The sequence below is a fragment of the Alligator mississippiensis genome, chromosome 10 (genome assembly GCF_030867095.1).
Source record: "Alligator mississippiensis isolate rAllMis1 chromosome 10, rAllMis1, whole genome shotgun sequence".
In the NCBI taxonomy this organism is placed as follows: Eukaryota; Metazoa; Chordata; order Crocodylia; family Alligatoridae; genus Alligator; species Alligator mississippiensis.
This window is the reverse complement of record NC_081833.1, coordinates 9,841,183-9,855,211: the sequence shown is the minus strand read 5'-3', so window position 1 is coordinate 9,855,211 and position 14,029 is coordinate 9,841,183. Positions and strand designations below refer to the sequence as shown.

At 41.5% G+C, this 14,029-nt stretch overlaps 1 protein-coding gene and 1 long non-coding RNA gene across 3 annotated transcripts in view; one reads left to right on the top strand and one right to left on the bottom strand.

The window, feature by feature from the left end:
• The window catches only part of LOC106739027 (uncharacterized), a 184,384-nt gene that overhangs the window by 112,471 nt on the left and 57,884 nt on the right, over positions 1 to 14,029 (top strand). For both annotated transcript variants that reach the window (XR_009455117.1, XR_009455118.1), the window contains exon 3: positions 768 to 929. This is a non-coding gene — a long non-coding RNA (uncharacterized LOC106739027). The remainder of the gene's footprint in view (positions 1 to 767; positions 930 to 14,029) is intronic.
• The window catches only part of ADGRD1 (adhesion G protein-coupled receptor D1), a 243,246-nt gene continuing 230,891 nt past the window's right edge, over positions 1,675 to 14,029 (bottom strand). The window contains exons 23-26 of the mRNA XM_019486663.2: positions 10,783 to 10,909; positions 10,531 to 10,572; positions 6,705 to 6,797; positions 1,675 to 6,012 (exon numbers count right to left, since the gene is read on the bottom strand). Coding sequence (XP_019342208.1) covers positions 5,917 to 6,012; positions 6,705 to 6,797; positions 10,531 to 10,572; positions 10,783 to 10,909 — 358 coding nt within the window. The 3' untranslated portion in view covers positions 1,675 to 5,916. The remainder of the gene's footprint in view (positions 6,013 to 6,704; positions 6,798 to 10,530; positions 10,573 to 10,782; positions 10,910 to 14,029) is intronic.

Sequence of the window (14,029 nt, the reverse complement as noted above, 5' to 3'; positions counted from 1 at the left end):
GGTGCTTCCTGGGTCTGGGTGGGGGAGGGCACCCAGAGTCCCTCCACAGCTAAGTGCCAAGCTGGGTCAGGTGCGGGCGGGGGGGGGGGGCAGCGCACTTCCCGGCAGACCCTGAAGTGGACCTCAGGTACTTTAGGTCCACTTCTGGGTTCGCTCCCAAGCACATGGAGGGCCCCCCAGCTCTCTGGTGGGACACTCCATCTGCCCCAGCATGGCAGCATTCACAAGCTGTGCTGGTACCTTGAGGTATGTAGAAAAAACTTTTAAAGCTGTCTCTATGTCCAAATCACTGATTCTCCGAATCGGCATCGAATCTTCAGATTCAGATTCGGCTGAATCAAATCAGGGACAGTGATCCGAATCAACAAATCGAATCACTGTCCCTGATTCGGGCTGAATCCAAATCGAATAGGCCCACTTCGCACACCCCTACTGGCTAGCTACAGTGCAGGGTACCACACTTGCTCATTAGCTGTATGGACGCACACACCACACATGGAATAAAATGACAAATTGTGCATAAGTGCCAAAAATGGCCTTTTTGCAGCTGGAAATGTGCCGTATGGGTGTGCAGAATGAAATAAGATTCTGTCCTAAACGTTTAAGGAAATGGTGTGGGAGGTGGAACAGACAGGAGATTAATGGCCTGTTGGCATAAAAATACAGCAAGGGGTTGAAGTGTTATAATAAATCATGCAAGCACTGGTCAACTGTAGATCTGAGTTTCATTGACCTCTTTTGTAAACTGCTTTATCTCTATTTTATAGATAGAAAATGAATCACAACAGGGTGAAGTGACTTATGCAAGATTATCCAGTTATAAACTGAACACAAGTTTTCTCAGTGCCTGTCTAATGCTCTACCCACTAACCCAGAGCAGGAGGCGAGCAGTCAGGAAACAGCTGCCCTCTGCATGGCTTCTGCACCAGGTAAGACTGCCAAATGCCACAGAATGGTAATTGCTCCTCCATGCCCCGATCACTACATCCATAGTATTGTTTTCACCACCTCTCTCCAAAGAGGCACATCATGGAGATATTGTCCAGTATTGTTGGTGAGCTGATTGTGCGTAAATGGGGCCAGGGAGCTGAAAGGTAATGAAAACAGTGCAAACTTTTTGCTTCTAGACAGGAGAAAAGGGCGTGGGTCTGGATTTCTCACAGATCTGTGGCTGGATGCACTGAGTCATTAGCCTGTAATCACCTGAATGGTCCCCGTCCCAGAACCACTGAGCAGCTTTATGCATCTGGCGAGTGAAAACTGACCTTCTGTAGTTTCTACCACAGGTGGTTGTTCTAGTTCAGCATCCAAAATAGTAACCTTAATTTTTCCTAGCCCTAAAAGCCCATTGACCATTCAGGAGCGAACACAGGGTAAGCTGTTGGAACGGCTTGGTTTATAGCAAATAATTTACAGCAGCTCCCACAGCAATCTGGTTTCTTTCTTAAGAGGAGGGAATTACATTCCCCAACATAGTCTGTGGCTATGAAATTTAAAACAAAGCTAGATATTATCTTGGTTATGCTAGGCCAGAAGTAGCAAATACTTCACGGGGGAATTCACACAAGTAAGGATTTGTATCTTGAGGCACAATATTGGTATTTATAAGGAGCTATATATTTTCTAATGTTCTTTATAATCTAGGTGGAGAGCATAAATTGAATAAATACAAAATTCTGTTAGGAAATTAAGATTTCTTATTTTATTTTGGGGGTGGAAAAAAACCTAAATTACTTTATTACTTGCTCGCAAAGTCATTCCTGCTACATAATCTATTTTCAAACTCGCATCTCATTCAATTAAGATTTCATACCATTGACAAAATAATGCCATCTTAAGGAAATATTGCAAGAGCTGCTATATACAAGCCTATAAATAAGTTTCATGATCTTCATACTTTAAAAGGCTGAGGATAAGAGGAGGGTTTAAAAAAAAAAAAAGATTAATTTGAGTCTTTCTTATTCGGTACATTTGCTGCATTCAGTAAAACTGAAAAATACATTGAGTCAAACAAGATGAACAGACTTAGATCGAAACGAGCAACATTTATGGTTTGTTTCTGTTTTTCCTAACAGAATTACTAATACAGTGTTCTAACTCTTAACCTCATGTGGCATAACCAAGATATAATTCTTTATTACAGGTAATGTTCAAAATGCAAAGTTAAAGCAATGGGACACTGGTTATTCACTGGAAAAAATATTGCAGTATCTACAATAGGTCTCAGCACATACAGGATAATAAATGTTCCCTCCTTATATAATACATCTATGTCACATTGCAGCGTTAAAATCATTTTTATGATTCATTGAGCCTATTCATGTATTTTTAGGGATCACTTTATAATATGATAAGCCTGGATGAAAAATAGATTTAACCCTTTATAGTACGTGCTCTCATATTGTGTGCTAAATGTTGTTTTCAGACTGATCTAAAGTAATAATTGCCACCAGCAGTGACCTATGTGACTGCTATAAATTCAGTATAAGAGTAGTGCAGCAGGTAAGAAAACGCATAGAAGCAAATGTATATATTTAAAAACCAAGATTTTTTTTTTTTAAACGTAGGTGATTCTGTGAACACAACGGAATATACTATAGCAAAATGAGTAGAAGAGTAAATAGGGTTTAAAATCTATATCCATGGTCACAGTTTTAAAAAAAATGTGCTCCAGTATAAAAAAAAAAACAAAACAGTTTAAATAGTTTGCCCACACACAACACAGATGCTTTGAACTCTTATCACAGTACTGTTCTGTTACAACCTGCTGCCATACATCCGGACGACATGCTCTGTCCACAAGCGTCTGATATGTTTGCGGAGTTGTAACAATTATTCCAATGCTCAAAGGGCTAAGAACAAGCTATTCACAAAAGCCAACTGACAGATACAGCTACTTCATTATTTAGCATTTCCTGCTATTATAGTTAACTGTCAACAAAATATTCATATTTTCAAAATAGTTATCTGGAAAAGATAAGGTTAGGATTAATCAGCGGACTGTATTCACAAATCTCTCTCGGACAGACACAGCGGCCCACAGATCGCCGCGCCTGTTGAAGTCAACTCAGTTACTGCAGACTGGCTCAGTCGTGGTTAAGCAGTGGTGCTCAGCCTCCGCAGGCCCGATCCAGCCTGCAGAGCCACGTCACCTGTCCTATGGGGCTCCCCAGAGGTCTGGAAATGTGGTGGCAGAAAAGCAGTGGTAATGAAAGCTGCCACCACTTCCCCACAGCCAAATTTCCAAGCCTGCGGGCCAGATGAGGTGGCCCTCTGTCTTGCAATGGGGCAGTGGGCCCTATCCAGTGCTCAGAGCTGGGGTCCAATTCCATACACAGGGCTGGGCCTCACGCATTAGTATGGGCCCTGGCAGGACGGTCGCCCATACCAGGTTGGGCCCATGGATTGACCCTGCCTCCCATGTCTGGCCCATGAGGCCAAAAGGCTGGGCACCACTGGGTTAGGGACTAGAACCGGGTGAAGAATGAATTAGTTTATTCTATGGCAAAATCAAAAGATCTGGGGAACGAAAACTCGAAATTATTTTGGGTCTACTCAAAACAAAATGCTTTGTTTCACTTATAATGCTGTTTTACTCCCCCCCCCCCCTTTTTTTTTTTAATTTACATCAAATTTTAACAGAAAAGTGTTAATTCATATCTGAAAAGTTTGGGTTTCTTGCAGTGTAAAACACTATTAGCTCTCTCTGCCTGTACAGGCCTTTGCGTTTTTAATGAGAAAGTCAAAAGTTGCAGTTTGAAAGAGTGAACGTGAAATATATACGGATTTCGAAAATTAAACATTCCAGTCTGAAAATGTCGAAATAATTTTTTGACCTTCTCTAACTCTTCCCTATTAGCTTTTTTTCGTCCCAGACCACCATATTTTCTCGCATATAACATGTCTGTGATAAAATATGCGCCTTGTTTATGAAAGACAGAATGAAGTAAATAAATCTTTCATTGCAGTAAGGACCCGAGTAGCAGCAGCCAGGGGGCCAAGCCTGCTCATGCAGACTTTAGTTTCACTTTTTCCTGGTAAGCAAGCAGCAGAAACTGCTCTTACCACATTTCCTTGCATATAGCGTGCACTCCAGTTGTCAGCAGCTGGTTTTGGAGGCAAGGTAGATGTTGTACGTGAGAAAATATGATATTAGCCAAATTCACAACTAGTTTCAGTTCCCATAGAAACTTCATTCTTCTATAAATGTATGGTTCTTCAGACAAAAATTCTCCCCATGCAGAGGCATATCAATGGCAAAACGCTAACAGCGTGTTGCTGGGGATCCTCAAGCCCCAGTCCCTAATAGCAGCAAATCCCAGGCCCCTGAACCTATAGCAAAACAAAGTTGAGGAAGATGACAATTGGCCTGAAATTTATATAAACCTTTGATTAAGGGGTAAGGGACACTTTGAAATGATAGATCAATACTTCAGCCCCTCTGCTAGTTATCCTGTGCCATTCTTGTGGGACAAACCATTAAGAAAACCAGAATAAGCTTCCAGAGGATTTGCCTAGGGGATGTGGGAAAGAGATGGCTGGGAAAAGGAGATATCCAGTGAGCCCCAATTATAGGAATTTTGGGGAGCCTTCTTGCTAAATAAGCCTTGGGAATAAATTAGTCCCTGGCTACTTTGAGCTCTCAGGATTGTATTCATGCCAGAAAGCCAACTTGTCCCCCAAAGCTAGCTGACTATAGCACTGGTACCCAAAACGTCCATGGATTAAATACTCACTGACATAGTTTGTAAGGACCAGGAAGACATTGGGCTAAATAAAAAATGTCATTCCCCCTTCCTCACCCCCCACATAAAGATATTAAAGCAAAAGCTGCAAAATGCAGAGCAGACTTTAAAACACAAGAGACTGTCTTGAGGTCTATTTAAAATATGTCTGTAGATAACCATACAAAGACCCATCCGCAGTCTTGCTGCCTTCACAGTATTTTGTTGCATTACATTTTTATGTTTGGACTTCAGTGCCTCAGTCTGACCAGAAAAAAGGAGAAAGATAAGAGAGTCAGATTTTGATTTCGAAAAGCTACAGGTCAAGTCTGTTTGCGAAATGCACTTGATGGACAGTTGTTGATTGCATCAGAAAGATTCAGGCGACTGCCTTGTATTGCAGTATGCCAGCAGACACAAATCGCCAGTCAAACTAAACTAGCAGTGAGGATTGGTGTGGCACATACTTAGGCATGCATATCTTTTACCGATGCCACGTCAAAGGGAATACTTAACAAGCTAACTGTGTGTGTATGCGTGTGACTAGTGTGTGCTACATGCACTGTTTGTGGGACACAGATACAACGTTATATCAGATTTGACAGTCCCAAGTCTGTGTTTTGGGCTGATTGGTTGGAGCTTGCTTTTTTTCCCTCCAGGTCATTTACAGAATTCAAATGAAATGCCTGTTGGCTGTTTGTGTTCTGAATACATTTTACTGGGGTATTTGGGTTACTTAAAATACTAAATGTAAACAGAATGAATGCACTGCTACACAAAACCAGCTCAACTACAAAATCCCAGTAGGAAACATTTCATTTGTAGAGTATAAAACATCCTGAGGTACGTTAGCTTTCCTCAGTCCTGTAGTCCAGAATGAATTCGACAGGAATAATCACCTTTCCACACCTACTGTTTTCATCATCACTGACAAAACCATCCAGTGTATATTTGTGCTAGTTATTCTGCAGGTACTGCTCTTGTCCAAGTGGCAGATTGAATTGTAAGTGGAGAGGCAAGCAGATGAGGACTGATTGTACATACTCAATAAAACACTATGGCAATTTCCAATTTATTAGGCAGTGATTAGAAGAGCAGTTCCGACTGGCATGAACAGTGAGAAATTACTGGTAGACTATGTCAGAGGTCCTGAATGTATGGCTTGATTTTCGGTGAGAAACTGGGTCTAATGTCAGACAGCTGATAGGTCAATCCTATTGCCTGAATTGGTGCTTTTGTCCCAGGTGTTCAGCTTCGTAGGAGTGGTGCCTGGTTTGTTTCCGGTCATCTAGAAAAAAAAAACATTATCGAAACGAGTTATTTCTATTGCTAAACCACAGTTGACTGCTTGAAATAAAAACTTGAAAGCATCAACCTAGATGCTTCCAACATTATCTTAGCATCTTGAGAGCATAAGCCATAAAGGAATTGTTTGATGTATCATCAGGTCTTGTTCAGTAGTCGTTGCCAATCATTTCTGATCCAACCTGTTCTAAAGACTGCTTTCTTATCAAACACATTTCTTTTGCTACAAGACAACTTAAGCACCTTTGGCAGAGATTGAAAAGCACGCATGTGCAGTGATTTATTTTTATGACTAGGACCTAAATATGAAGGCACTTTCGCAAAATAAAGAGTGCATCAAATGAAGTTAATGCCAGAACATTCATTGGTTGCCTGGTACAAAGCCCAACAAAGTCCATGGGAAGATTCTGATTGATTTAAAGGGCCTTTGGACATGCACCCGCATAGCAAACTTCGTAAAAAGTACTCACTGACATACCAGAAAGCAGAATTTGGCCCTTTCCTTTCAAAAGATCCACAGTATACTTCATTTACATTGCAGCTTGCCGTAGAGTACACTTTAGAAATGAGTAGTAATTAATTCCTGAAGTACTAATTACTTCCTGTGCCTCTTGTTGTCTTATTAATCTAGAACACCCCTAGCACTATCATAGGAAAAAAACCAGGAGTACTTACGATGTCAGAGTTGAAGGGTTTCACATTGACGTTTCGAACCGAACTGCTTGTGAGGGACCACACTTTGGTTTTGTGTTTAAAGGCAGCTCTAACCTTTAAGAAGAGCATGAAACGATACATTAGCAGGCTTTCAGGAGATACTCCTAATCAAGTCTTATTTATTTCTCAAACGCAAAGTATTGCCTTTATAGATTCATAGATGAATCTCGTGACTCACTAAGCAGTACATAAGTATATACTGCTTTGGAATATTTGCAGTTCTGCTCTAAATAGTAATGTTATCAGGAGATTTCATTCTGTTTAACAGTAGCTCCCTGATGAGTTTTTAACATTTTGCATGTAACTAATATGGATCCAGAGGGGCCCCTAGATCTGTGCATTCAGGTGGGCTCTAGAGCCACCTGCTAGAGGTCAGAGCCATTGCAAAGATATGCCTTTGCCTCCTGGAGATTTATTGGGGTCAAGTTAGTGTGAGCATAGAGGCCTCTTTCACTGATTGCAAACTCTGAAGAAGAAAACGTGGCTCCCTCCTTTTGATGGCAGATAGAAGATTTCTCCAGTTTTTATATGCTTTTTCCCCAAATGCCTGTCCTACAAGCTGTAATAAAGATTCTGCCTGCCAAGTGACACCAGGGCACTCCTATCAGTTTCCATGTGGCTGCACAGGTGTCAGAGCAAGAAGAATTCAGCCCTGCACCGGGAATTTGCCAAACACTGCATTTGCTAGCACGTGTGTCAAATTAGATCCCACCCTGCTTCAAAAGCAGCACTGGCTTCCTGGGAGTAAATCTTTTTTTTTAAAAGCCCTGTTTTGTAAGAAGCAGAAACATCATTTGGATCATGTAGCTTCTGGAGCCACTTTTCAGAGCTGAATTGTAGCAGGGATAAATTTGGAAAGACGCAGCACACAGCCCAGGCAATAGTTGTTTTGCCTAGGCCTTAAGATAACAGAGGCAAATCTCACCTTTTACGAACAATGCTCACTTTGCATGCATCGGCAGCAGCCTGGCCCTGCTAAAGTGAGCACGAAAAATCTCCCATTGATTCCAAGGGAGAAGGAGTGGGGATAAGATTTTAACCCAACATGCTCACCAGATAAGGATCCTGCAAATATCTACAACTCTTCCTGGCTACAATACTAGAGATCTTTCCCAATAGCAAATCTACCCTCCCTCGTCACTCAGAGTCCCACTGAAATCGCTTGGATTGTTCATATCGTAAGTCATAGCACTGAAAGAACTGCCTTTCATTTATCACGTGTGAGTTTTTGATTGCATTTGCAAGGGGCAGGAACAGACTATGCACAGCCTTAGCTGCCACTTTACTAGGGCTTGAGTCTTTGTGAACTGCGCAATGCTTTTCAACATAATTCATCTCTCCTCTACTTGGATAAGAAAACCCAAGAACCTAGAAATGCAATCTTTGCTATTTGTCAGAATATTTTCCCACGATGTGGAATTGTTTCTCTTTTGGCGGTTGGTGAGGAAATGATAACTGATGATCCTTAAATGCTAGCAGTAGCCTTTGACCTACACCCTTCAAGAGCCACTCATTAGCATTAAAATTCCAGCGGGATTTCCAAGATGCTACTAGCTATGAAGCAGCAGATGGAAAAGCCAGGAAAAGTAACTCTTTATCTGTGTCACGTCAGCCTGGATGACTCAGTGAAGCTGGGGAGAATTAATTATTGTTATATTGCTCTGACACCCACAGAAGTCAATGGGAGTTTTGCCACTACTTTTGATGGAAGCATAAGTGAGCATATATATATATATATATATATATATAGACTTGTTTTCCTGGCATACAATTACACTTACAGTAAGGTGCTCTGTATAGTTGGGTTCCTATTACTCTGTGTGTGTGTGTGTGTGTGTGTGTGTGTGTGTGTGTGTGTGTGTGTGTGTGTGTGTGTGTGTGTCTTTTACATTGCTCTCTTACCACCCATTATAACAGCTACATATACATATATTTTCACTTTATTACCATTGTATTATTTTCCAAAGACAGGACAAAAAGTAATTGGAGGGATAAAAGAATAGTCTAGGTACAGATCCTAAAGCAAACAAAAGCACGGCCACCCACTGTATTTCTTTGTACATATTCCTTATGTAGATTTTGTAAAAAAACATAGGAATGAAACTTCTGTATTATCTCACTGATTCAAAATATCTCCAGTTTTGCTTTACCGGGTCTGGGTTTCCCTCTTTGAAAAATGCTTTGCTTCCTAAAGTATAGTCTAAGTTTCTCTAAAGGGGCGTTTCCAGTAGCTATTCACACTGTAAAATGGAGCTAACGAGAACCATTCGCCAGAAGGTGATCGTTCTCTTCAGCTCTAATGCTGTTTGCCAGGGATTCAAATTGTGAAGGAACCAATGCCGGCAAAGAGTACTCAGCACGTTGCATGAATTTCCTTTCTTGTTAGGGTCCTAGGGAATAGACCACAATTCAGATATTTATATTTGGACATTGGGTTGTTTTATCTGAGAACAAGATGCTTCAGGGGGGCGGTGCAGAGGAAAGGCCTTCCGAGCTCAGGGAAAAACAGACAAACAAAGTATTTTTCCTCTTTCACTTTTATCAGCCCTTTTAGCTTTACACATCTTGGCTGCTGAAGGCGGAGAATTCAGCACTGGGCCCTAACTGTGAACTAGGGCACAGACCATAACTATTTATTCTTTCCGGGAGACGGCATGCTGATGATGCTTAGTAAATAGCTGATCTTTACAAACAACATTTCCTGCCTGGTCTTCCACAGGCAGAGAAAGCCCCGTGCCGAGCAGGATCATAGAAAAACCCTGGAGTGGCTCCAAGGTATGTCAGGGATAGGTCGGCTGTGGAGCAGTTCTCTTGGTAGGACAGGGAAGGAAGTCATTACCGACATATCCACTGACGAGGTTGACAGGGCAGTAGTTTTCTAGGCTTCTCCATAGTAACAATTGTGTTTCAATACTGTGCACACTGGAGGGTGAAGAGTCTTTTACTCCAGCTCCACCGATCCCCTCTGCAAAACCTACTTATTAGAGCTAAGCTTTGACTCTAAAGCAGTCGGTCCAAAGAGAGTCCTTGCATGAAAAAATCCCTCCAGAGTCTTTTATCTTGCTAAGAAAAATACCTGGAAAATATTTGGTTTGTTTTCTCATTAAGAAATGTCCGAGTAAATGCTACAGGCATGTTTTCCTGAGATGAATAATAATTTTGCCTTTCTTGATCTCTATGTGTATTATGAAGTCACAGGCCTAATGGCAGGAACTGCGAGCATCCTGCTGCCCCAGTTCGATGATTCTCCCTTCAGAAACGTTGCCCAGTCCTCCAGGCCTGAAGAGTGTTTTTGCTTCTGGACCTGAATTCTGAACCCTTGTCCCATTTTAAGAAATCCCCCCCTTTTTCTCTTAAACGCCCCAAATCTCACCCACTGTGGTGAAGTGAGATGATGGTTGGGCAGCCGTTTTGAGGAACCAGACCATCACTAGTGGTTCCCTGTTTGCCGACACAGAAACATATACATGTCAGGGACACGGAGGCTTTTCCTCTTTGTTTTACATTCACAGGCTTGTGTTTAACAGAGTCCTTTCCTGAATATTTCATAAGTTGCAATGACAGTGGCTAAATAAAACATATTCACACTGCTAAGGAATGGAGGTTGAGATATAAAGTTTGAACGCTCAAAGTAACATCATTATATAAAGATGTCCTACAAACAGCAAAGCAGATTTGCATCAACATTTATAAACTTAACATTATCCTAAAAAATGTTAGCATCACTAAGGTCTTGGTTTTACTAGTAGCTGGTTACTCGGGGGGAGGGGGGAGGAGAATGACATACCTCTGAATTCAGAAGGCAGTGAAACAGAAAGATGAAAAAACCCTTAAAAGAACAAAAAAAGAGAGAAGGTTTGAGTATTGCACATTACTACTGCAGAAAGCACATAGAGAATAGATGGACATTTAACATTAATCTGGAATAAGTCAAATTCTACTCTGGAAACGCAATTGCAAAGTTAGGCTATGAAAATGTTGCTAAAGAGCTAGCTGTGCAGTATTCCTCAGCACTGATCTGGACCCTCCATGTACTTACTTGCAGAGAATTGAATACTGCAAACATATACTGAAATACTAATGCGTGGTCATTGACGGCTAGAACGCCAAAGATCCATGAACTTCCCAAGATCGGCAACAATACAGCAACTGCCTTAGCTGTCAGCCTGAAAGAGAAAACAAGGACATGAAATTTAATAGACCTACCAAGCAGAGAGTACAAGTTTAACATATTCCAAGCCATACAGCAAGGGTTGTTTTTTTTTTTTAATCAAATATTTCCTGCCACAGAGGTTTTGCAAAAGAATATCCTCTGGTAAGCAGTGCAGTGGGATTGATTATTCCCAATTTTGATTAATCAAACAAAGGAGGACATATTTATGTTTGCTGCACGTAGAAAGAATTTCAACAATGGTATTCTCATAATGGAATCACTTTACTAAATGGGTTTACATTATACAGTAATAGGGCTTATTGTATAATATATGAAATACCCATGGTATTTTATAAATGTAGATCAGCTGGATATACTGAACACCATAGACTACTTATATATAATTAAGCAAGCATTTTAAATAAGTAGAAAGAACTATGATAGAAAAGAATGGTGGCCAAGTGGTCAAGAGACTAGGCTGGCACACTGTTCCCTGCTTTATTTACCATGAACTTCCTTTGTGACCTTGGGTAAGCCCCTTAATTTCCTTTCCTCAGCTAAAAAAAAAGAAGTTGTATATATGTGGGGAGAGAGGGGTGCACAAAGATATTACCATACTTACTTGCATACCACACATACTTTTTAACCTAAAAAGAAGCCATCTAAAATTGGTGTGTGTGTACTAAACGAAGGTGCTTAATGGAAACTTGGGGACACTGGAATGGCCCGGCAGGTATACTGTCAGCCAAAAGCTGCTGCCAATTCAGCAGTGGCTGTGAGAGGGTTAAACTTCTAGGTTTTGGCTGAATAGCAAGAGGAAGATGAGTGACACTGAAGAGCAGACTGTCCCAGCTGCACGCAGCCAGCATTCAGCCATGATTCTGGAAAAGTCTTTTTTTTCCTTCTCTTTATTCTGCCTTCCTAAAACAAGGTGCATATCTTATTTGGGGATATATAGCATAGGGGAAAATATGGTAGTACCTTCCCAAAGCACAGGGCATTCACCATTTCTATAGTACAGAAGGGTATAAACGTACTGCTGTCTTAGAGAGTTTTTCACCTGGTACTGAATGGTAGCTTAGACTAATAAAGTAGGACCACACAAGTAGAAGTGAGGAAAGCAACTGTGTCCATTTGAAAAATAAGAGAGAAAGTGTCCATATGCAAATAGCATTGCTCAAAGCTAGACTTTGTCTATGAGAATACAGACCTCTATTCTTCTGAAAGATGCCCTGAGATCACTGATGACTGCAAATGGGAAGGATTTGATTTTACTTCTTTTGCTGACAGTGAAATGTGCAGCAGCACAGAACTGTTCCAAGACCACAGTGCTTGGCTGGGTGTGGATGCTGAGGAAAGCGTGTCACCTCCTGCACTGTTTTTCTGCATCATCTTCTTTGTAGGTCTTCCCTCCAAGTGCTCACTCTGCTTAACTTGGGAGTGCCAGCAAGATTTCAGCGCTAGGTGACACAGCACTATAAAAGTTAATGCCAAAAATAGGAGGGACTGGTGCATTTATTTTACTGCACTGTGATCAGGATATTGCTGCTGTAGTGAAAGGTGGGAAGAAATTACAATACTTTACTAACAGTTGAAATGATTAGCTGCCGTTATCTGCAACAGCTGTGCAATAGCTAAAGGCTATGGATTTGAGTCTGGTTTTATTGTAGGTAGAGTGACTCCACAGGGCAATGATTCTCACTGATGGAAATTCTCATGACAGACCTTGTGTTATGGTATCTATCGCCTTGTACATCACGGGCACCTTCCTCCAAAATGCCAATCTCACTCATCTCCAGCAGGAGTTAAGGACAAGTCAGCACCTTACGTGGAACCTCGCAGGATCAGGCATCTCCATAAATGCAATTTGACGTTCTTGGCTGTATTCAGGAATTTCTGCTGTCTTTGCTCAACAGTTAGATTTTATACAAAGTGTACACTTCTGGCAAAAGTGATGGCAGAATGATTGCTTGGTACCGTATGCAAGTATCCTCTCCAAAAAGTCCTCAGTGCAGTGGTCATTGATGTATGGTAATGACCTGCACTGGAAAAAACCAGTCTCTGCATATAAACTACCTCGCTGACTGCAGCAGCTTTTGAAATAGCATTTTGCACGGAGGCCCTGGCCTGTTTGGAAGTATGGAAAGAAAGGTGATACAGCCCCATCCTTCTGCATTCAGTTAAACAGTATCAAATTCTACAGGCCATTTTCATGTTATTTTTACATACTGAAAGTTGGTCTGAGTTAAGGGGAAGCCAGATGGCCTGTAAATACAGAGAAACTTGTTTATAACCCACTTTCTCCCCTTCACCCCCACTCCTTCTGAGGATGCAGAGTTTGAACACCTAGCTCAGAGCTTTGGAGAACTAGTGAGTACTCAGTGTAGCCACTACTGCACACACAACTCCTCTGCACACAGACTCCTATTGAATCAAGGAGGCAGAAATTCCTCGGGCCCACAATGCCTTCTAGCAGCTGGGGCCACTACAGTTTTAGCAGAGCTAGAAGAGTGAACGGGTGCAGATTTGCCTACGCTGTGAATCAAATAATTGATGAAAGGTATCAAGAACCAAACAGTCCCTTTCATTAGCAGAGGAGCAAACACAGGTGGATGTAGCATGCGGGACAAGGCTGTATGCAGTGCCACTATTTCCAAGTCCCACCACGGGGATATGGTCTCAGGTCAGCAGGGGATGCTTACATGTTGGTACATACTTAAGTCCTATCGAGGTCAGTGCAATTGAAGCACAAGGTTTAAAGTTCAATAGACGTTTCAGCGTTTCACTCTTTTGGGGCTATGGTGTATTTGGGGATCGATAGATCAACAATGCAGTGCACAGTGGGAGGTGAGAAGCCAAGGATCAGCCCAGGCTCACTGCAATTGCTCTTCTGGGGAAATGACAGATTCCAAGCAGGAAATCAATGCAGGTGATGATGTTTTCTAAGCAGCAGATTCACCTTTAGTACAGGCTGTGGTGCAGGTCCAGGGCAGAAGTGCCTCTAGCTATGTTTTTCCTGTTATAATTACTGAAAACATGAGAAAAATGAGTCTGCTATATAACACAATTCAGTGGAAAAATCTCTCTTTAATGAATTACGGAGATCCATGATACTTGTTCATTTCAGTGACCC